Source organism: Hemitrygon akajei, chromosome 12 (genome assembly GCF_048418815.1).
Source record: "Hemitrygon akajei chromosome 12, sHemAka1.3, whole genome shotgun sequence".
Lineage (NCBI taxonomy): Eukaryota > Metazoa > Chordata > Chondrichthyes > Myliobatiformes > Dasyatidae > Hemitrygon > Hemitrygon akajei.
The window spans coordinates 21714521-21737823 of NC_133135.1; the positions used below are offsets into that span (position 1 = coordinate 21714521).

A 23303-nucleotide genomic window follows, 5' to 3' on the forward strand; every position below is an offset into this window, starting at 1 on the left:
AAAGCTGATTCTTGATAATAGACCCTTAGCTTAACATTTGTTGTTGGGAAATTACCGGTCTACTGTGCCTTGTAAAAGTATTCAGCCCTCAAAACTTTGTTCGCATAAATAAGTACTGCAACTAGGGATTTTGATCAATTTAACTGAGTATTTTTATTTGTGAATCACGTCTTTTTTTCACAGCAGAGCCCAAAAAACATGGAAAATTATAAAGCTTTGAAGAACTTAAAAATTCAAAAATTGAAATGTCAGCAGTTCAGAAGCATACACCCCCACCCTCACCCCCCCCTCCCACCTTTGCTCAGTACTTAGTTGAACCACCTCTTGCAGCTATTACACCTAGTGGTCTTTTTGGTTAAGTCTCTATTAGCTTTGCACAACATGATGGAGCAAGATTTGCCAATTCTTCCTTGCAAAATTGCTCAAGCTGTTGTAGGTTAGTTGGGGAGTGGCATTGGACAGCATTCTTGAGATCTTGCTAGAGATGTTCGATTGGGTTAAGGTCAAGACTTTGGGTCACTCAAGGACATCAATTTTCTTCATTTGAAGCTACTCCATGATTGCTCTGGCAGTGTGCATTGGATTGTTGTCTTGCCGAAAGACTAACTTCTCAGCTTAAGCTTTCTGGTAGAGTCTATCAGGTTTTATCCAGGATCTCTCTATATTTAGCAGCATTCATCTTCCCATCAATCCTGTCCAGATTTCCAGTCCCTGCTGCTGAAAAGTATTCCCATAGCATGATGCTACCTCCACCATACTTTACAATAGGGATGGCATTACCTGGCTGATGCGCAGTATTAAATTTATGTCACGTGCCATTTAGTGTTGAGGCCAAAATGTTCTACTTCACACGAGAAAACCTGCAGATGCTGGAAATCCAAAGCAACACACACAAAATGCTGAAGGAACTCAGCATCTATGAAAAAGAGTAAACAGTTGATGTTTCATCATTCGGATGTTCTTGGCCTGTTGATGTTCCACTTTAGTCTTATCTGATTGCAAGACCTTCACATCTTTACAGAATCAGGTTTAATATCATATGTCGTGAAATTTGTTGACTTTGTGGCAGCAGTACAATGTGATACATAATAATAGAAAAAAAAACCTGTGAATTGCAGTCAATATAAGCAAACAGTAAATATATTGTAAATATATATAAACAGTTAAATAAATTGTGCAAAAATATAAGTGTAATGCTTGGGGCCATCTGTTTATCTAGGGGAAAAGCCATCCACCCACCCAAATCGTGTCTCCCATTTGCGCAGACGCTATGTAGTGCACACTGGAACAAACTCGCACATACAATATCAGACAGCATACAACATACGTTTTACGGGTTACACTTTATAAATCTTGCTAGAACTAGGTAATTAATAGCGATACAATATAAAAAAAGAAAAAGGCGCCAAAACTTATCAAAGTTCAATCAGTTCATGCACAACAGTTGGAGCTCAATTATCGAAGCCTTCTGTCCCCATTAAATCTTTTCCGACCACCTTGACCCGCCGCCCAGGACCAACCTCGGTGGTTGATCAGAGTGCATCCAGCACATCCTTCCTCTTCGTTTCTCCTCCCGCCACTGACTCCAGGTTCCCACACATACAGATAGAACAATATCACTTCCATTGGTTAGTTCCTCTGTTATCAATAATTATAACACAAATATTTCAACTAAACAGAGCATTACCTCTTCAGATACATACAAAGAAGCCATTTCATTGTAACGCTGCAGAGAAGCCATTTTATATATGCAGTTAACAGTTAATATTACAGTAAATAATCTGAGAACCCTACATAAGTTTTAAAAAGTAGTGAGTTAGTGTTCATGGGTTCAACGCCGGAAATTGAATGGTAAAGGGGAAGAAGCTGTTCCTGAATCATTGGGTTGTGTGCCTTCGTGCTTCTGTACCTCCTTCCAAATGATAGCAATGCGAACGAGGCATGACCTGGGTGATGGGGGTCCGTGATTTATTGAAAGGAGTGAATAAAAGGGTTAATGCATGAGGAGCATTTGAAGGCTTTGGCCCTGTACTTGCGGAAGTTTAGAAGAATGAGGGGCAGGGATCTCAATAAAACATCAAATAATGAAAAGCCTTGATACAGTGGATGTTGAAAGGATGTTTCCTATAGTGGGGTGGGGTGGAGGGTGTCTAGGACCAGAGGGCACAGCTTCAAAATAGAGAGACATCCCTTTAGAACAGCCGTAAGATGTTCGGGATGCTCTTCAACCAGAGGGTGGCAAATTTGTGGAATCCGTTGCCACATACAGCTCAGGAGACCAAGTCATTGCATGTAATTAAAGCGGAGTTTGATAGGTTCTTGTAAAGGCATCGAAAGTTATGGTGAGAAGCCAGTAGAGTGGGGTTAAGAGCCATCATGGAATGGTCGTGCAGACTCAAATGACTTCCTTCTGCTCCTGTGTCTTATGGTCTTAATTGAATAGTGAAACAGGTATTAAGCACTCGTATTCATGGTTTTGCCATGTCCTAAAGTATATTTCAATAAATTACCCTGTGCTATTTTATATACCAAATATAATAAATAATTTTGATACATTTTTGTAGTTTAGTATGCATTTAATTGATGTAGATTACTACTGTTTTTGTAAAAGTCAATGACAATGTGCTGCTGGTTTTGTGTTTCTCACTCAAGTATCTTCTTTATGAAAGCAGGTAATCATATCAATTTGAACCTCAATTTGTTAATATTTTTGCTTGTGATGTTCCAAAATGCGTGTATTGCTTTGACCTGACAGAAAGACTGTAGGGGAATTGCCAATATGTGTTAATGCACAAATTGATTGCTTTTTGAGGACAGAGTATTGCATGTGCTTTGAAACTAATATCTCGTTTAGGTTCAGTCACTTATGTAATTTCTGTGGCCTGATGATAATTTTTATTTGATTTAAATGAAGGGCGCAGGTCAAATTTGGAGAATTCGTCTGTTGCATTGTTTTGTTGATACTTTATACACCTTTTGCACTTCAGTGTTCACCTAATAAATAATAAGCCAAGATTAGATTCAATTCACATAATTTATCTTATAGAAATCCATCACCCTCTGATGTACATTAATGTAAATAACTTCTGAGTGACATGCATAGTTCATTATAATTAATGTGACCATCTAGTACCACGTTACTTGCTGGTGTGTCCCTCTGGGGTTTTTTCCAAAGTTTATAGTTTGCTTTTGTTTTATTTTTATGTTAGCTGCCATTCCCTCACCTCTCCCCTGCTTCAACTTGCTCATCCTCGGCTCCTTATGGGCCCCAGTCTCCCAGGTTTTCCAGGGATCCACTGTCATACTGTATGAATGAAATAAAGACAGTGAAACCCAGAATTCCTTCTTTCAAGGATTTGAAAAGGGGGGTAAGTTGGTTTATTTTGAACAAGTTTGAAACTGTTTGGACTGTAGCATGTGAGTGATGTGCAAGTTTACTACAAGGCCTTCTGTACTTAGTTCAACAGCTTAAAAAAAGTATAGCCTTAATTTTTCTCAGCAGTTCCTCACAATTTCCTCTCCCACATTTAGTTGTTAATTCAGAAGACAAGTTCTTAGATCAATGTTAGGATTATGAGCTTCAAGCCTCAAATTACAGCTGCTTCTTCAAAGATGTGTTCAGTGAAATGTAGATATGCAGTGAAATGTAGATAACTATTCATATTTCACTGTTAGCCAAAAAATGCCTATTTATTTGATTGAGTTTCATATGTAAAAGTGCATTGAGTGTGAATCCAGTGTGGTTTTATTTGGTGTATCGTTGTATGTTATGAAATGATAATGTTGCATGATTTTGGTTGAACAGCGTTTTGTATGAGAATGGTTCACAGTATACTTGAGAAAAGCACATAAATGGGGAACAAATTAACATACAAAAAAGGCATTTGTAGTCTTTCCATTTGCTATTATCTTGCATCTCTGTAAATAGTAGCAGATATTTTTGCCTCCCTGCTGCACCCCCGTTCTGCCAAAGTTCACAATAGTTAATTGTCTTCCTATGGCCTGTACCCAGTGGATTATCCCCCAGCTTTATAGCAATTTGGAGGGATGTATATGTCTAATCATCCCTCGGTAGGAAATCACATTATTTAAGTTGGGTGATGATGGAATATATTGTTTATATTAAAGTAATATTGTTTCCATTATGTAACAAAAGCAGCCCATATGGCCCATTTGGTCCACTATGGTTACTATTATGTTTTCCTGGTTGATCTTACAACTGTGAAGCATTTTTTTGAGTCAAAATGACCGTTGTCTTTACTGTTCATTGTGAAAACTATTATCCAACAGCTGCCTTCAATGAAGATATCCTTGAGGGGTCAGTATAATTTCTTTTTGTATGTGAACAAGAGGCTGTGTATTGAAAGCTTGCATGTGGCTTTGTGCTGTGCAGTGCTGAATTTTATAGCATTTAAAGTTGCAGCATCCCTTTTGCACTGATCCAGTGTGGCCAGTGTTTTTAATTTCCCAAATATGAGAAGTATGTGTATCTAGATTTTTTGTCCAACAATATTTCAGTTGAAATGCCCTTATCTTCTTTTGGCATGTCCTAGTTCAATAAATAAAATGATAGTGGATGGTAGTTGCAAACCACCTTTTATAAACTTGAAGTTCAACATGCAAAGTGTAGTTACTGTATTGTAGCAATTAATAGTTTGTGCCCAATAACATCCCACAAGCACCAGTATAATACTGTATGCATCGATTAGTAGTGTTGGCTGAATGCCATGTCCATATTATTATCCTGCATCTTTTGTCTCCCCTGAGAATACAAGTACAGCCTTGGTTTAACGTTTTGACTGAAAAGTGACATTTTCAGTCTTGCAGCACTCTGAGAATTGTACTGGAGTGTTGAGGTTTGGAATGGAACTCAAACCCAACTTTTAGTTTGTAAGTGAGAGTATTATCAACTGAGCCAATGCTATTATTTTATTACAGATATGAAGGAAGACAAAAGCTGGAGAATTTTCAATAATTGAGCACGGAGCAAGATATTTGCCCCAGATAGTTAAGCCCGTGTCAAAGTTGAGTTCATTGTCATATGCACAAGTATATGTAGGCATAGGTGCAGCTGAAAAAACTTACTTGCAATAGTATTGCAGGTGCATAGCATCAAATATGCAGCATTCAGAAGAGGAACATAAATTATGCAAGGTATTTAACTAGAAAGTACAGAATTGGAACAAAAAGGTTTATTTTCATGCTAAGTGATTAAAGTGATCATTGTGTTCCTGAACTATAGTGCTGTGCCAATTGGTTCAAGACCCAAATAGTTGAAAGGAAGTAGTTGTTTTTGAATCTGGTGGTGTGGAATTTCAGGCTTCTGAATCTCCTACACAAAGGTAGATGTGAAAAGATGGCATGGCTCAGATGGTGGGGACCTTTGATGCATGTTACCTCCTTTTAAGGCAGCGCCACCTGAAGATGCTACCAATGGTGGCAAAGGATGTACCTCTGATATTTCTGTGGTCCTTCGTATTGGTTTCAAAAATATTCTGGAATGGCCCCGCTGCTATTCTTGCTACGTGTGCCACTGCTCCAGCATTTTCCAATAAATTTAATACACAGTTCATTAGGATTTAAAGTTAATGTGAATAATTTTATATCTGGTTGCACATTTATATTTGGCACTCATGCTATTTAAAAAAACCTTTTTGTAATTGACTCACTCTTAATTACACCTTTGAACTCATGAATAACTTTTAATGTGTGGGAAAAATTGTTATAGTCACTCTAATTCTTGAAGGCTTTATATCTGTGACAAATGAGTGGAAACTTGTGCTATGATTTCAAAGAGTTGGTTGCATTTAAATCCAGTTTGTCAAAGTTAAAACGATATCAGCTGCTACAGCCTAAAGATGTTTATTAATTTTTGTACATGAAGCCACCTTGCTTTGCAAGAGTATCTGTTTTACTGAGCTACATTTACTCCCACTAAAAGATCTGTGAAGACTGATTTTTGGTTGGAATGGAATGTATTTGTAAAATGGAATGAAACAGCCGTTATTAGATTTGCTATTGATTCCCTTCATGCACATGGATATTAATTTCTTTGAACTGCTTTATTCTTGCCACTTTCCTGACCCCTCATCTCTTTCTGTAGACTACAGTATTTATGGTTTGATATTTTCAGGTTATTTTCTGATAACTTTTAAAAAAAAAATCTTCAGTGTGTCTTCTCGCTGGTCCTGAGAAAGTACTCCTCTAGTGACCAGCTTGATTCTGTAGATAAAGGTAACCTCTCAATGCTGCTTAAAACCATAAGATAGGGGAGCGGAACTAGGCCATTGAGTCGGTTCCCCAATGTGATATTAATGAGATATTCCACAGAGTACCCAGACTTTGACCCTCCATGATATTTTTGTGACTACCTCACTTGAATTTTAGGTCATTTATGAGCATCTAGAGCTGGCAGAGTATTTGGCAGTAATGCAGTTGACTTTTGGACTTCAGTTATAGATGAACATTGCCTGGTAGCTGTGTCCTGCATTCAGCATTAACCCAGATGTTGTCCTCATGATGCCTAATTATTCTAAGTATTGTTAGTTATTTTCAGAGAGGGAAGAAAAGTAGCAAGTAAATTTCAGTTTGGACAAAAGTGGGGTAATGCATTTAGGGAAGGTTGTACAAAACAATTGCTGGGAAGACTAGTGTAACAGAAAGGTGTTGGAGTGCAGGTCCAGAGATCCTGACAGATGTTAGAAGGGTGATAATGTAGCGGTGTGCCACAATAAGCTAGTTAAGAACAGGGACTCCCAACCTTTTTTCTGCCATGGACCCTTACCATCAACTGAGGCATCTGTGGACCTTAGGTTGGGAACTCCTGGTTAAGAGGGAATGTGGAATAAATTATTAGCAAAGTGATGGAATATAGAAGTAGGAATAGTATGAAACAGTTGTTAGGCTCCAGCTGAAGTACTATGTACAGTTCTGGTCACCACATGACAGGAAAGAGGGAATTGAACTGGAATTAGTCCTGAGGAAATTTGAGGATATGCCAGTGTTGGAAAATTTTGGTTATGAGGAATAATAGGATAGACTGTAATCATTTTTTTGGGGAGAAAGGGATAGGAGAGATTTAGTTGACATTTAAAGGTATGAGAGGTCTGGTTGAAATGGATGTAAGCATCCATTTCTTTTAGCAGAGGGTACATTTATCAGGAGGCATAGATATTTAGTCATTGATTATAGAATTAGAGGAGAGGATTATTTTTTCTTATGGTGAAGATTTAGAACACAGTCTGAAAGAATCATAGTTGCTGAATGAAACCATTAGCACTTTTGTTTAAAAAAATCTTGGATATGCATGAAGCACTGTAGCCTTTGAGGTACAGGCTAAGAATTGGCATGTGGGATTAAAAAGGATAGCTAACAGAGGTATGATGTCGTGTCTTCTGATCTGCAAAGTATAGTGATTTTTCTCTTTTTGATTCTGTGAATTGAAATAAAATTACATATGGCTGTCACTACAGTATAGAGTATCCCAATTTCTGTTCTGTTATTGTAGAAAGGTAGTTACAACATCAGCTTAAGATATTTTGAAGTTAAGAACTGAATAAGAAACTATTGCTACAAATGAGCTCGAGCTGAGATTAATGTCTTGCCATGTAACTTCAGTCATATTTAGAAAAGATCCAAACAATGGAAGGGAATTCTTCCTGATATCCATCTGGAAGTTTTTTATGTTTAAGGCTTGTCATTTACAGAAAGGTTGACCCAGGAAGTAATCAATCCTGTCACTCTGTATCATGACCATCAGAACTACACATTTGAGGATGCTCTGATAGGGGGGAGACACTGATTTTTCAGCTCTTAGATACAGAGAGACAGCTCAATAACTTATCCAAGAAGAAGTTATCTGCCCCAAAGGCTAGTATTGAATAAATGCTGTTCTGATTCTCATTAAGGGAGGTTAGCTTGCGTTTTTAAAAAAAATTATGCAACAGTCTTCAATTTTTGTGAGGAAACTGTCATATTCAAGCCACTTGGGGATGCGGCAGCTTAAATGCATTTGATTCTGATTATTTTGAACTGTAATTGGTGGAAATGGAGAGTGTTTATAATGATTCTTTTCTCTCTTCATATGAACTATGAAGTTTTCATTAAAACTGGTAAGCAGAGCTTTGAACCCAAAGCTTCTCTACGTCTGTTGCTTTTGTGGATGTGTTTATGGTTAAAGTGTCTTTAAAATTGTAAAGCTGCATTGATTTGTTTCTCTATTCTGCTTTTTTACAATATTTGGTAAAGCTTAAGCCTAAGACTTGTGCTCATTTTATTAATTTTAAGTCTGTTGATGAATTTGTACTACTTGAGTTGCCTTGCTTTCCTTTAGAATTTTGATAGCATAATTATACAGTTTGCTCTTCAGTCAATAGCATTTAATATTGGTAAGTGGGCCAGCTAATCCAGATTTATGGCTGGGTGGCAAGTTTAAAAACTTTCCCTAAAATGTTCCATTCCAATTTTGTTGGTTTATGGAGTATGCATTGAAATGCAAGTCCTTTAAAATGCAGCATTATCTCTTCATTCTGGTCACCCTGCATTTTCCATCAGCAATGTCACATTAAAACTGAACACCTAGCAATAGTGGAGTTGAGCTTTAGTATTTTCTGTTCTCCCTCTCTGTTGCCCCACATTCAAATAACATATTTCCATTTCCTCCAGGATAAATATTTTCTTTATGCAATGTTCTATTTAGTATTTTGGCCACTATCTGAAGAAAACCTCAATGAAAAATTGTAATGAATTTATCTGTATGAACAGTATGCCAGACGAGCTTTTCACTGTACATCAGTACATGTGACAATAATAAATGAATTCCAATTCCATTGCAAATCACAGCTGCAGGACTACATGTCATTTTGATTCAGAATCAAGTTGTCACAGATACAAACACCAATAATTGTGGAACAGCTTTGTAACAAAAAATATCCATGATGAATGTTCCAATTTAAAAAATGTACATGGATTTTTTTTTTAAATGGAGAAAATGTTCTTCCTGACCTCCTATCTTGCAGGTCTTCAACTAAAGCAGTCAGACATGGACTGCATTTTCAGGTTAATGACTCTCTTCTTCCATTTTTGTGCTACTTTGACAGTTTTGGGTGGCAAAAGATGCATCAATCTGTTCTGTCAATAATCAATGTGTATCTGTGTACATTTGTGAATTATTGGGAACACCAGAAAGTTGTTTCTCTAACTTTTCATAACAGTTCTGCACAACAGTTCAGAGTTCCAATGCAGTACTGCTGTGATAAAATGTGTGTGTGGATCTAATATGCCTGAGCCTTAACAAAAACAACTACCAATTTCTTTTTAAAAGTTAGCTCTTGCGGGGAGATCTATTTTTTAATTACCTGCTAATGATCAACTGCAGTAGCATAGTAGCATAGTGCTATTGCTGCTCGGGGCATCTGAGTACAGAATTCAATTCAGACATTATCTATAAGGAGTCTGTACATCCTCCGTGTGGAATGCATGAATTTTCTCCAGGTCCTCTGTATCTACTTGTTAGTAGGTTAATCGTTCATTGTAAATTGTCCCGTGATGAGGCTAGGATAAAAATGGGGTTGCTGGGTGGTGTGGCTCAAAGGACCTATTCCTCACTGTATCTCTAACTAACATTACTCACAAAGGATCATGTATAGAAAGTGAGCAATTGCATTGAAACATTTTAGGGGTGTGTGAGTGCCGTAATAAATGCTGTCTTTTGAATTGGAATGTACTGTATATATTTTAATGGAGATAGTGATTTGTTGTGGCAAGTGATATATTGTTATTAGGCATGCTTAAAGCATATTTTTATTTCATGTAATGCTTGGAAAAGAAATTTGTAGTTCTTTACAATAAATCTTGCTGCTTATGGTAAATTTTCCGGATTTATTGTGCTGCACAAGATAACCCGCTTTAAGCTAATCTGTAACCATGTATGGTTTAAAGTTGATGTCGGTGCTTCTGTGATATATGTATACAAGCTGATTTGACTGCAAGGTACAAAGAATGGGATAAACATTGTTTCAATCTTTGTTTCAGAGCACTGCATCAGAAGACTTTAGTCATCTGCCACCAGAACAGAGGCGCAAGAGACTTCAGCAAAAGATTGATGAGCTTAACAAGGAATACCAGAAGGAAATAGACCAAAGGTCTGAACAGGCTAAATTGTACTGGTTGGAGAGGTGGCATTGTGTGGAAAATCTTAAGTTTGTGCCTTCATTTTGAATATATTAAATCTTTGTACACTATGTTAGGACAAAACTAGAAAAAAACCACAGATGGAATATTAACAATAATTATAGTATTAATAAGGTTTTGTTAATTATTTACTTTTGAGCTGTCACAATACCAGTATGTTTAACATTTTTACATTTCAGGTAATGGGTGTATTTTTAATTTTAAAAGCAGATCATTGAATGATTATTGGCATTGACTTTGTGATTAAAGTTGCAATTGTCTCATGTACTTCGCTCTCCATAGGATAGGGAAAAATAAAACTGTTTTTGAATGTGATTAAGTAAGGGGATAATTTAATGTTTGACCTTTATCTTTCTAATAATAGACTAAACAGGTGAATTCATTTTTTTGTTATAATTGAATTGTTTTAAATGGAAATGGTTTAAATGGAGCACAAACCTCCTTGAAGGTTGGTAGGCAGAAGCCCTAGTGTTGCATTTGGCCATATTAGGCACAGTTCTTAGATTCACTACATGATGCAGACTGGGTTAGGTGATGCCTCCAGGGCTACAATAATTGGACTTGTTGCCTCCAGGTTAGTGAAATGACTGTGGGATCTTTTATACCATGTAACATTGAATAACTTACTCAGCATAGCAGTAGAAACAAAAATAGACTCAATTAACTAATAGACTGGTCCTATTACTTTTGCCAAAGCTCTACATGCTATAGTTTGGGCAGGTAGTCTGTCATGTTCTGTCATATCATTTTAAGGTATTGGTTTTTGTTACACTTTGACCTCCGTTGTCTGAAGTACAATTTTAATTTGTGCAATGTAAATTTCTTGTTTGAAGCTAATTGTTTGGATCACCTAAACCTTTGAAACCCTTTTTTGTTTTCAGTGTTGGCAAAGGCGAGTTTCATTGCCAGTTGAAAGAGTGAAGCTAGCTGGATATTTTGCTCAAAAAGGAAATCTGATGTTAAAAATCACAAAATGCTGGAAATGCAACAGTAGTCCCTGTGGGAAGAACAGAACAGAAGAACAGAATTAAAATTTAAGAAGACCTTGCTGATGAAATAATAATTCTGTTCCTCTCCTAATTGATGTTGCCAGGCCAGAAATGCTGAGTATTTCCAGCATTTTCTATTTTAATTTCAGTTTGTTGCAAGCTAATAAGTGTAGGATAATGGCACAGGGAAAACTACAGTTTACCAATTCAATTTAACCTAAGTTATGGCTAATTAAAGTTTAGCATAAATTTGAACTAAGAAAAGCTAGCTTTATTTAAATATGCATCTGATACAGAATATGTTAAACTGACTTTTCTTTGAAAATAATAGCTAGTCTATTAATTTTCTAGATACTTCACACCATATTAAACCTATTTGAAAAATATGTGCCACTAATATCTATATGCATTTACTGAATTATGCTCACATTAATGCTGTGTTGTAATTTAAAAAATAACTGAATTAAGGACTCTGTATTAATTATTTAACATACTGCAATAGGCTTTTAAATATCTAATTTATTTGGGTGCTTCTAATTTAACCTGACAACAGTGATGAAAATTGGAGTGATAAGACACATAATTTTAAGACATTTTACATGGAATAATTCAATAACATGGAATTAAATTTTATTTTTCTAGAGATGCCTTAAACAAAATGAAAGATGTTTATGAACGAAATCCCCAGATGGGTGATTCTAGTAGTTTGAATCCAAAGATAGCAGAGACCATGAGCAATATTGACAAGCTACGTTATGAGATTCAAAAGAACGAGGTAACTTTGAAAATGTGTGTTGCACCTTTGGCCGCATAGTGTTAGAAATTTAGAAGGGCTTGGAATTAAAGTGGCGCATCTGATTTTTCTTATATATTTGAGTACAATTCATCCTAAGTGTGTAGTCTGTTGTAGTTTATAGATGTGACATGTATTGTAGATTGATTCTTAATGCTGAGTTAGCTCCTCATTTTGCTGGCATGTGGGAAATTATAGTTGATTTGGTGTTTCTCGGCAAAGGTTCCTGCTGCTGAATGCTTCCACTAACTTTATTAAAAGTACAGATGTTTTTCATTGGAAAACCTCTTCCTCGAAATATTTTTTCTGAATTGGTTTAATAACTTTTAATATTGTCCTCGAAGAATTACTTTGACGAGCTAATAGAGATCTGTACCTGTAGTTGGAACCGTACAAATGAAGGCAAATTTAAGATAAATGGATGGGAAATCTAACCAATCTTATCCCAGTGGAATTTTTGATAGGCTTGTAGTTCCAGAGGCTATCATATTGTACGGTACAGGGAGCATGCTGGTTCATGGCTTTCTGTATAATTTCTGATATTTAGGTATTAAGGTAATCAAGAAGAGTGACACTGAGGTAAAAGATCATCCATGATTTTATTGCTTACCAAAACAAGCACAAGTGGTAAAATGGCCTCCTATCACTTCTCTGTCTTATGGGTTCCTCTTTCCTGATGTAATTTTGTTGAAAATGTGTATTGACAGTTATAATATTTCTATCAGTAAGGGGCTGATTTTAAAAAGTAAAGTGTGCAAATTTTTTCAAATATAGTTTTTATTTCTTTGGATAGTGAATTTATGGAATTCTCTGTTTCTGAGAGTGGTAGAAACTAGTCATTATATATATTTAGTGCAGAGATAAATATTTGAAAGCAAGAAATTGAGAGTTACAGGGAACTGGTTAAAAAAGAGAGATTGAGGGCTTTACGGGTTGGCCATAGTCTTATGGAATGGCTAGGCAGGCTCAAGGGGCTAAGCGGCCTACTTTTGTTTCTGTGTTCTCTGCTAGAACTTGGGGGAAACGTAGTCTTCTGTATAATGCCTGATTACATGGAGGTATTTGGGGATGAGTGGTATGTCTTTCACTTGAGCAAGGTACTTCAAGTTCTGGAAGCCTGAAAGTAAAATGGCACTGCCAGAGGTGGTGGAATCTAATACTGTACATTTGCTTCATTTGAAAGATATGTAGGCAAGCATTTGAGTAGATAAAGCATAGAAGGATACAAATCTAATGTGGGCATTAGATTGGTATCTGAAGGTTAATAGTATTTGTTGATTCTGCTGGATGCTTGCATGGGGTAGAATGGTGACTGTCACCTTATCAAAACCCTGCTTCTGTTTAATGTAAAATACTAATGAGTTGAGAAATTAATTGGGACAATTACTCATTGAGTTGAAAAACAATGAGTGACTTTGGGTCTTTTAGTATATTAATACTCGTGCTTTTAGATCTATGTAATTGGCAGTGGAACTTAAATACCTACTGGTAGTAGGGGACTTGACTATTATAGCAGATATTTGAGATTCCACTGTAAAAAGAGTCCTTTGGACTAAAGCATTCATTTATTTAATTTTAATCTATTTATTAAGCTGATTATGCTATAAATGATTACCTCAAATGAGTTAATATTAATTATCTAATGGTAGCTAACACTATGTTAATCTCTTTAAGGCATGGCTTGCTGAGGTTGAAAGAACAAGTGGAAGAGGAGACAGACGATTAAGTGGTAGTACTGCATGCGAGCGTCCTACTGAAACTAATCATCATGGAACGCCTGGGAGAGAGAGGTACACATTCAGCTCCTAATTGTTAAAGGATTGTGATCTAGTTTTGATACCTCTTTCTAAAGCAACCATTAATTATTGACTTATAATTCACATACAGTGGTTATTTTGAAGAAATACTTATTTTCCTGCCCTTCAAACTACTCAACAAAGGTCAACTATAAACAAGCATTTTAACTCAATTGAAAACAGAAGTATTTCAATAGTATTGTACAGTAAATCCTGAACTGACTCTGGGGTCAAATCTTTCCTTAATATTCTCCAAATCAGCAGAGCCTAGATGATAAGGAGTATTAAAGAAAGAATTGCATTGTATTTTATACAAGTAACACTTGTTAATAGTGATAGATATTTTTTTTAAAACATTCAAACAATCATGAAACATGTAAAAGTGTCTTATAATTACATGGCCACAAACAAAAGAGATTCTGCAGATGCTGGAAATCCAGAGTAATACACACAAAATACCGGAGGAACTTTCCAGGTCAGGCAGCATCTATGGAAAGAAGTAGTCAATGTTTCAAGCCAAGACCCTTCATCGGGACTACGCCTGCAACATTGACTATTTATTCCTTTCATTGATGCTGCCTGACCTATAGATACATGGCACATTATTTTCCAATTAAACCTGTTACTGGCTTGCTGCAATTTATGAAGTCTCATTAGGTTTTGGGACCTGCTTTCTGTAAACTATGACAAACATTGCTGGCAATAACATTGTACTCCAAAACAAAAATAATAAGAATTTGGGGAAATATATTGCAAGGCAGTAATGTCCAATGGCTGCTCATCTCTGCTGCTTGTAGTTGATAACCACTTGGACTTTGCATATGTGATGTCAGCATCAAAGAATGTCCAGTTTTGTAAAGACTGCGTAACATTTAAAATTATTTTTTTTTAAAAGATAGCCCTGTTTAAAGGTCGACTGGTTGAGACTATCTTGCTGAACCAGACCAGTCATTTTGAAGTTGCATGCTTCAAAAAGCCATTTTTTCATGTTCATGTGGAGGTTGGGTGCTTGGGCAAATGTCAGTGGTTGATTCATACCTCAGATTCGTTCACTTAAAGGTAAAATTTATTTGAAGTTCTAGCATGTTATTGGCAATTATCTAGCTATTAATTGGAGGAGTATTTCCTTAATCCTCTATGTTACAAAAATCTTAGAGGAAGTTGATGCTGCTACTTGATATATGTTAGAATACTTGGGAAAACTCCATGAATAGCTGTTTTCTAATGGTTATAATTAAAATGCATCCAGTTACTTTCAAGAATAAATATTTACAGGCATTGATTTTTATTAAATAAACTTCTTACTACTAATTCTTGTTTTACTTTGCTTTCATCAGCCCTGATGGGAGTTATACAGATGATCCAAACCAAGAGCAGAGAGCACACCAGAGATATTCAGAACCACACCGCCATGTTGAATTTGATGATGAATTTGAAGATGATGAACCTTTACCTGCTATTGGCCACTGCAAAGCATTGTACCCATTTGATGGTAAACATTTTCAGTATGATCTGAATTTTATGTGAATCTTTTTTTGAAACTAAATGTTTTTTCCATAAAGGGTGAACTTTTTTTTGGGCTATGTTAAAGTTGGGAAGTTTGGTAGATACTAGAGTAATATAGTTTTACAGCATATAATTAGCTCCTTTAGTCTAACTCACCCATACCAGCTTTGTGCCTGTCCACACTAATCCTATTTTTCTGCTTTAGCCCTGTATCCCTCTGTTCCTTTCCTATCTAAGTGCCTTCCAAATGTAATTGTACCTGCCTCTGCTGCTGCTTCTGGTGTATTTAACCACTGTGCTTTATGTGGAAAAACTTTCCCTTCCAATTTCTGCCCTCTCACCCTAAACCTAATCCTTCTAGTTTTATGCTCCCATATCTTGGGGAGGGGGGGGGGGAAGATTCTGACTACCCTTAATAATATAAGCATCTGATAGATCACCCCTTAGCCCTTCAGTGCACCACGTTTTGAGGAAAAAGATGTTGTGGATATGCTTCCACTCCAGTGTTTCCAAGACACTTTTCCCTCAAACTTAGCTTCTGATCCACCATAATCAACACTATCATAATAGATCTCAATCACATTTGTTCAATGTGATAACTTAAAAACCTTTGTCATTTGATACTCAGTATTGAAGTCCAAGTCTGTAGGATAAATAGTTAGCAGCATTTGTTGTTGTCATTGATACATCTTCAACAGCTAATATTTCCAGTGCCCATTTGCATGTGTTTCCGTATTCTCAATATTTACCGTGTTTTTTGGCACTTGGCCCTCCCTCAATACTGTGTGAATAGTATTGTGACAGCTGCACTTGCTACATTTCTACTGAGAAGCTCAGTGGTCAATGTTTTAAAAAGTATTCCACACCCCCCCCCCCCCTTGGAAGTTTTCATGTTTTATTGTTTTACAACATTGAATCACAGTGGATTTAATTTGGCTTTCTTTGACACTGATCTGCAGAAAAGTATTCACCCCATTTAATATGACACACCAGATCATCACTGGTGCAGTCAATTGGTTTTAGAAGTCACATAATTAGTTAAATGGAGATCCATTTGTGCATTCTGTGTGCATTCAAGGTGTTTCAATTCATTGTAGTAAAAATACACCTGTATCTAGATGGTCCAGATTGCTGGAGAGTCAATATCCTGGCAAAGCCTACATCATGAAGACAAAAGAACATTTCAAGCAGCTCCACAAAAAGGTTCTTGAAAAGAACAAGTCAGGAGATGGATACAAGAAGATTTAGTACATTTTAGTCAATCATCAAGAGATGGAAAGAATATGGCATAGATGTAAATCTGCCTAGAGCAGACCATCCTCAAAAACTGAATGACTGTGCGAGAAGGGGACTAGTGAGGGAGACCACCAAGAGACCTATGACAACTCTGGAGGAGTTACAAGCTTTGGTGTCTGAGATGGGAGAGACTGTGCATACAACAACTGTTGCCCGGGTGCTTCACCAGTCACAGCTGCATGGGAGAGTGGCAAAGAGAAGGCCACTGTTGAAAAAAACTCACATGGCTAGAGTTTGCCACAAGCCACGTGGGAGACTCTGAAGTCAGCTGGAAGAAGTTTCTATAGTCTGATGAAACCAAAATTGAGCTTTTTGGCCATCAGACTAAACGTTGTGTTTGGCATAAGCCCAATACTGCACATCATCAAAAACACACCATCCCTACCGTGAAGCATGGTGGTGGCTGCATCATGCTCTGGGGATGTTTCACTGCAGCAGGCCCAGGAAGGCTTGTGAAGGTAGAGGGTAAGATGAATGCAGCAAAATTCAGGGAAATCCTGGAGAAAAACCAGATTGCAGTCTGCAAGAGAACTGCGACTTGGGAGAAGATTTGTTTTCCAGCAAGACAGTGACCCCAAAGTAAAGCCAAAGCTACACAGTTTAGAAACAACAAGTTATGTCCTGGAGTGGCCAAGTCAGAGTCCAGACCTCAATCCAATTGAGAATTTGTGTCTGTACTTGAAAAGGGCTGTTCACTCACGATCCAATGCAGTTTGACAGAGCTTGAGGAGTATTTTTTAAAGAAGACAAATGGGGGGAAAATGCAAAGCTGATCAAGTCCTATCCATCCAGACTCAAGGCTGTAATTGCTGTAAAAGTTGCATCCACTAATACTGACTTGAGGGGGATGAATACTTAAGCAATCAATTATTTTGTGTTTTACATTTGCAATTAGTTTAGATTGCTTTGTAGAAATCTGTTTTCATTTCGACGCAGAAGAGTCTTTTCTGTTGATCAGTGTGAAATGTATCCAAATTAACTCCACTGTGATTCAGTGTTGTAAAACAATAAAACATGAAATCTTCCAAGGGGAGGGTGAATACTTTTTATAGGCACTGGAATTGGCTTTGAATCTAATATTTGCTGTTGTACAGATAGAAAGGACAATTTTTTGAGTAAAATCATTTATAGTCAGAGAACACTACAGAATGGAAAAGCCCTTCAGTCCATCTAGTCGGTACTAAACTATTAATCTGACTAGTCCCATCAACTTTCACCCAGACCATAGCCCTTCATACCCCTCCCATCATTTTGAAATTTTGAGATCGAACCCACATCCACCACTTCTGCTGACAGCTTGTTCCACATTGACTACCCTTTGAGTGGAAAAAGTTCCCCTTAATGTTCCTGTAAACATTTCACCTTTCATCCTTAACCGATTACCTCTAGTTATAGTCTCACTCAACCTCAATGGTAAAACCTACTTATGTTTACCCTGACTGTATCCCACATAAATCTGTATACTTTTATCATCTCTTCTCATTCTCCTATACTCTAGGGAGTAAAGTCCTAACGTATTCAACCTTTCCCTATAGCTCAGGTCCTCAAGTCCTGACAACATCCTTGTAAATTTTCTCTGCACTCTTTCAATCTTATTGATACCTTTCTTGTAGATCAATGACCAGAGCTGCTCACATTACTCCAAATTAAGCCTCGTAATGTCTTATACAACTTCAACATAAGATCCCAGTTCCTGTAATCAATACTTTGATGTATGAAGGCCTACATGACAGAAGCTCTTTGTAAAAACCCTGTCTATCTGGGGCGCCATTTGAAGGATTCCCAGATCCCTGTGTTCTACCATACTCCTCAGTGCCCTACTGCTCACCATGTAAGATCTACCCTGGTTTGTCGTCCCAAAGTGCAAAACCTCACACGTGTCTGCATTAAATTCCATCTGCCATTTTTCAGCACATTTTTTCCAGCTGGACCAGATCTCTGTGAGCTTTGAAGGCCTTGCATACTGCCCACTACGTCCACAATCTCGGTTTCATCCACAAATTTGCTGAACCTGTTTACTACACTATCATCCATATTGTTAATGTAGATGACAAACAATGGTGGACCCAACACTGATCCCTGTGGCACACCACTAGTCTCAGGTCTCCAGTCAGAGAGTCAACCATCTACTACCATTCTTTGGCTTCTCCCATGAAGTTAATGTCTCATCCAATTTGCTATCTTATCTTGAATGCCAAGCAACTGAACCTTCTTGGCCAACCTCCCATGCTTTGCTAAAGTCCACGGAGACACCATTCACCGCCTTGCCTTCATCAATTATCTAATTGGGTGACTATGCGGGGCATGCCTTCTTTGCATTACTCCATTAGGAAGGAGATACAGGAGCCTGAAGACACACACTCAATATTTTAAGATCAGCATTTTTCCCTTCGTCGTCATATTTCTGATCAGTCAATGAACCAATGAATGCCACCTCATTATTCATCTTTTGCACCATTTATTTTGTAATTAAAAGTAAATTAACAATGTTCACAACATAAATCAGTGATAATAGATCTGATTCTGATCCCTCCAAGGAGCCAGCACATCTTGTGTGGTTCAGCTGCCCTGTCTCTGAGCTATAATATTCTGTGAATTAATTATATTGCAATCAGACCTTTCTATATTTTCCTCCTTTGCAGGTCAGAACGAAGGGACATTATCAATGCAAGAAGGGGAGGTATTGTATGTTATTGAAGAAGATAAAGGCGACGGCTGGACAAGGGCAAGGAAACAGAATGGACAAGAAGGCTATGTGCCAACGTCGTATATAGATATTACTCTAGAGAAAAACAGTAAAGGTGCAGTTACATACATATAAATATAAGCAGCTAAAGTCCAATTGTAGTCAAGAGGGAAATTAATTTTAAATTAAAGGAAAGGTGAAGGAACATCAAGAAAATGAATGCTTATACTTTGTGTTCCTTTTTCAAAATTCTTTGTTCACCATGTGAGCTGAGTTAATTAATTTTTTTTCTTAAAAGTTAAATTTTGTGCATGAATGCAGTCCCTGAATTACTCCATGACTTGGTATTCAGAAACTGTTAGACTCTATTATTGTTACATGATACTATTAATTCTTTCCATTATTCCTGTTGCCTTAAACTTTGTAAATATGTATATAGGTGAAGGGTCTCAGTATTTTCTATCTTTTTTAGTTGATTATTGCAGCTATTGTTTCTTTTTTTAATTTTTATTGGAATATAAACTTTTAGCTTGAAGTATGTGGATTTACAAACTAAAAGTCTTTTTCTTTGTCACTTTTTAAGCAAAAAATTTTATAAGTGATCCAAAATAAACAATTTGAGTATTGATGATGGGAAGGCACATTGAAGTGTTTATTACATTCCTGTTACATTTTTTAAATGGAAATTAATCTGCATTTTACTGCACTCTAATTGAATTATTTTGCAAGCTACCAAAGCAAAAATCTGATTATCGGTTGATTTTAATGTAACATCTTTCAACACTTTGGTGCAATTTTGTTTTACTTTTGGCATTATATGGTTAAAAACTTCTACCATATAATTTAAGAGACTTTTTCCTGTTACCTTTAATTATTTTTTGTTTGTCCCAGCTGAATTTAGTAATGGTGCTTTCTTTCTTTCTCCCTGGACTGCAGGTTCCTGAATTGATCTTTGGGTTCTTGAAACTTTGGGCGAGGCATTGAAGGAGGTTGCATGCAGCTGTTTTCTGGGGTGGGGAAAGCGCAATTGCTGAAAGGTAGAGGCTGGTAGATGAGGAGTGAGGAGGAACCTGCATGTTTGATAATGGTTGGTTTTGCCACTAACACAATTAACACCATTCACATCGTACCTGGTGAATCAACAGTACAGTATTTATGTCAAAGGTATTTATATCAACCCAGGTGAAGTGTTACAGATTGACTTTACCATCCAATGGTATTCTAAAAACATAGTCTGCCTGTGCCATCCTACATGCTCGCCCTAACATGCTGTTGCATGCTTATGTAAATCACACTAAATATTGATTTTAGAGATGTCTAGACTGTACTGTGGTTGGCCTGTTTTGTTGATGTGCAATCCCTAGCATAATCCTTTCTAAATGTTTCATTTCTGTAGTTCCATACCATTTTTCATTTGTGCTGCTATCAGTACTGCATGGAAATAGTGGCATGTTGATTGCCAGTGTTGAAGATCTCTGACAAAACAGTAGGTGCAACTTTTCATTGTTAGTGTATGGTTTACAAATTCTCCTCCCTCCTTGCTTTTGGCCCGCATTTGGTTTTGAGAATTGGATTAATCATTGATGACTAAGATTCAATGGAAATGCAACTGAAAACAACATGTGGCTTCAGGAAAACGAAATGGGCCATTGTGAAGAGACATTTGGGCAGAAACCATGTGAGGTGTACATCGTGAGCTTTTTCAAGACACCCAGCCACTTATTTTTACCACTATCTCGTATTGCAGCTGCTGCCTTAAATCAACTATTTTACAGAAGAGTGCCTAAATCTGCTGACTGCCATTGTTTCCAATAGTATCACAAAAAGGCTTACATTTGCAAGTATATGGCAGCTCATCAATTTTGACTGTCTTGTATATTCTGTCAGTACTTCAGCTACTGATCTAGTAGACCTACTATACAAATGTATTATAATAAGGTACCAGAGGAAGTGTGCAACTAATCTTTCAGTCAATATTTATACTGTATTGTTTTTAAAATACTAAATATTTGTACTGGTTAACTAAATTGATTTGTGATGAATGTGTTTTTTTTAAATTAGAGTTTGTAATATTTTTCCATTCTGGCCAACTCCTGGGAATAACTTTTTAGTTCATGCAAAGCTCTGGTTTAATACGAACAGCTGTACAGGTGTTGTAATTTGGAGTAGCCTCGTCATCGTGTGGCTTTATTGAATTTTGTGGATATTGTGGATAATCTAACCCATACGCACTTTTATTAATTTGAGTAACAAAAGTGTAGATATTATATTCTCCAGGGTATTCTAGACTGCTTCAAATGCCAACTTTGTTTTTCTGCTAAATCCTTAGTCAACCTGTGTTCTGAACTGTAATTCTATTGTAATAAATATATAATGTCTGCTTAATTCAAATTCAACAAACAAGGAACCAAACATTTCTCATATTTGTGTTTTTCATTTTTGGTTTACTTGAAATGGAGTTTTTTCAAGTGACAGGAAAAGTGTTCTCAGCAATATCTTTTTGAAGTAAAGGGTTTTGTGATTTGTAGTACAGTTTACTTAATGCTGCAAAGAAACCCATTATTTGTTGGGGGAGAAAAGAATGCTAGGTACAATTGATCAGTTGTGTAAGCATTGGAAATATGATTTAGTGCTTTGTTTGCTTCTGTATACTATGCTGTATAGAAATCACAAATGTGAAACTATCTTTTGTCCTGAAAAATGTACAATTTGCTGAAAACCTATTACTTTAAAACACAATCCAACAATATTTTGCAGTGTTTCTTGACTAAATTACACATGCCGACTACAGAAAGCATTATCGATTGCCTGATATTTACATTGGTTAGCAACACCATTTTAAGTTTTGTTTTTTAAAAAGGAACTTTGTCTTTGCAATAAAAAGGAAGACACTGTACATCAGAAAATTATTCTTGTTGCATAGAGTTCCTGAAAAATAACTATAAATTGTGGCAGACTGATTGCAGACAAAAATCATCTGTGATGTTGACCTTAATGTTGAGGAAAGCTTGGCTTAAATGAATCTCAAAAGCTAAACTAAAGAAAAAATGAAATATACATGCTTCCCTGTAATAGGTATGTATATATTTTAAAGAATCATCAAATTAATGAATTTCCTGCAACCTAGTGGCCATTTTTTTGTACATTGAGTAAACCACTAAAAATATTGACAATGGTACACAATCTCCCAAGTAGGCACTGTATAATCTGAATTGTCTTAATTTATATAGCAAATTAACTGTGAAAGTGCTAGAATGTGATAGAAAATATACTCTTTCCGTAGCTGTAAATCTGCAGTTAGGTTACTGGAGCAAACTGTTAGCCAGTTTGTAATGTTGTAATGCTTTTGCTTCGTATGTAATTTTAGATGCTGCTTTTTTGTGAGTAAAATTACAAATATGAGTAAAGAGGCGAACAACTGAAGGAGGGGTTTTTCTTGCACATATCTTAAAAGTTAAAGTTGTATACAGTGTGAGGATCTGGTTAAATTGTCACTGATAAGTTGTCAGGCAAAGTAGAATGTAGAATGGGAAGCAGTCAAGGTTTTGAATTAATGACCTTTATGCACATGTTAATTTTTGATTGTTTTTTTAAACTGTTAAGATCTGTTTAAAATACTTTTGTTGAAAATTGTTAAATAAATTAATGTATTCCAAAGAGTTTTGTCATATTTAAGTACCTGTTATATTAACTGTTTCTGTTTCCTTTTTGAAATTAAATCAGTTTTGATAATACTGGAAATATTCTTAATAGCAGTCACTGTGTTTATATCAAGTTTGATTGTGGCATTTGATATTCTTTTTTTAAGCAAGTTTGTGCAGGTAATCTGTTTGGACACACTTTTGAACTAAATACTGTATAAGGTCTGACTTGGCAGGATGCCCTTAAAATTGGTTCACAAACGAGAGAAAATCTGCAGGTAATGGAAATCCAAACAACACGTACAAAATGCTGGAGGAACTCAGCAGGCCAGGCAGCATCAAGGGGGGGAGAAAAATACAGCTGAAGTTTCAGGCCAAAACCCTCTGGCAGGTCAATTAATGTAC

General features: G+C 36.5%; 1 protein-coding gene across 3 annotated transcripts in view; it reads left to right on the top strand.

Moving 5' to 3' along the window:
• Positions 1-22914, top strand: part of fnbp1l (formin binding protein 1-like) — a 154906-nt gene extending 131992 nt beyond the window's left edge. The window contains exons 10-16 of one of the 3 annotated variants that reach the window (XM_073062702.1): positions 3210-3368; positions 8097-8111; positions 10033-10142; positions 11823-11955; positions 13648-13763; positions 15107-15261; positions 19214-22914. In XM_073062702.1, the coding sequence (XP_072918803.1) occupies positions 3210-3368; positions 8097-8111; positions 10033-10142; positions 11823-11955; positions 13648-13763; positions 15107-15261; positions 19214-19392 (867 nt within the window). In that variant the 3' untranslated portion in view covers positions 19393-22914. The remainder of the gene's footprint in view (positions 1-3209; positions 3369-8096; positions 8112-10032; positions 10143-11822; positions 11956-13647; positions 13764-15106; positions 15262-19213) is intronic. The other 2 variants (XM_073062701.1, XM_073062700.1) reach the window with 2 other exon arrangements.
• The last annotated feature ends 389 nt before the right edge of the window (positions 22915-23303 follow it).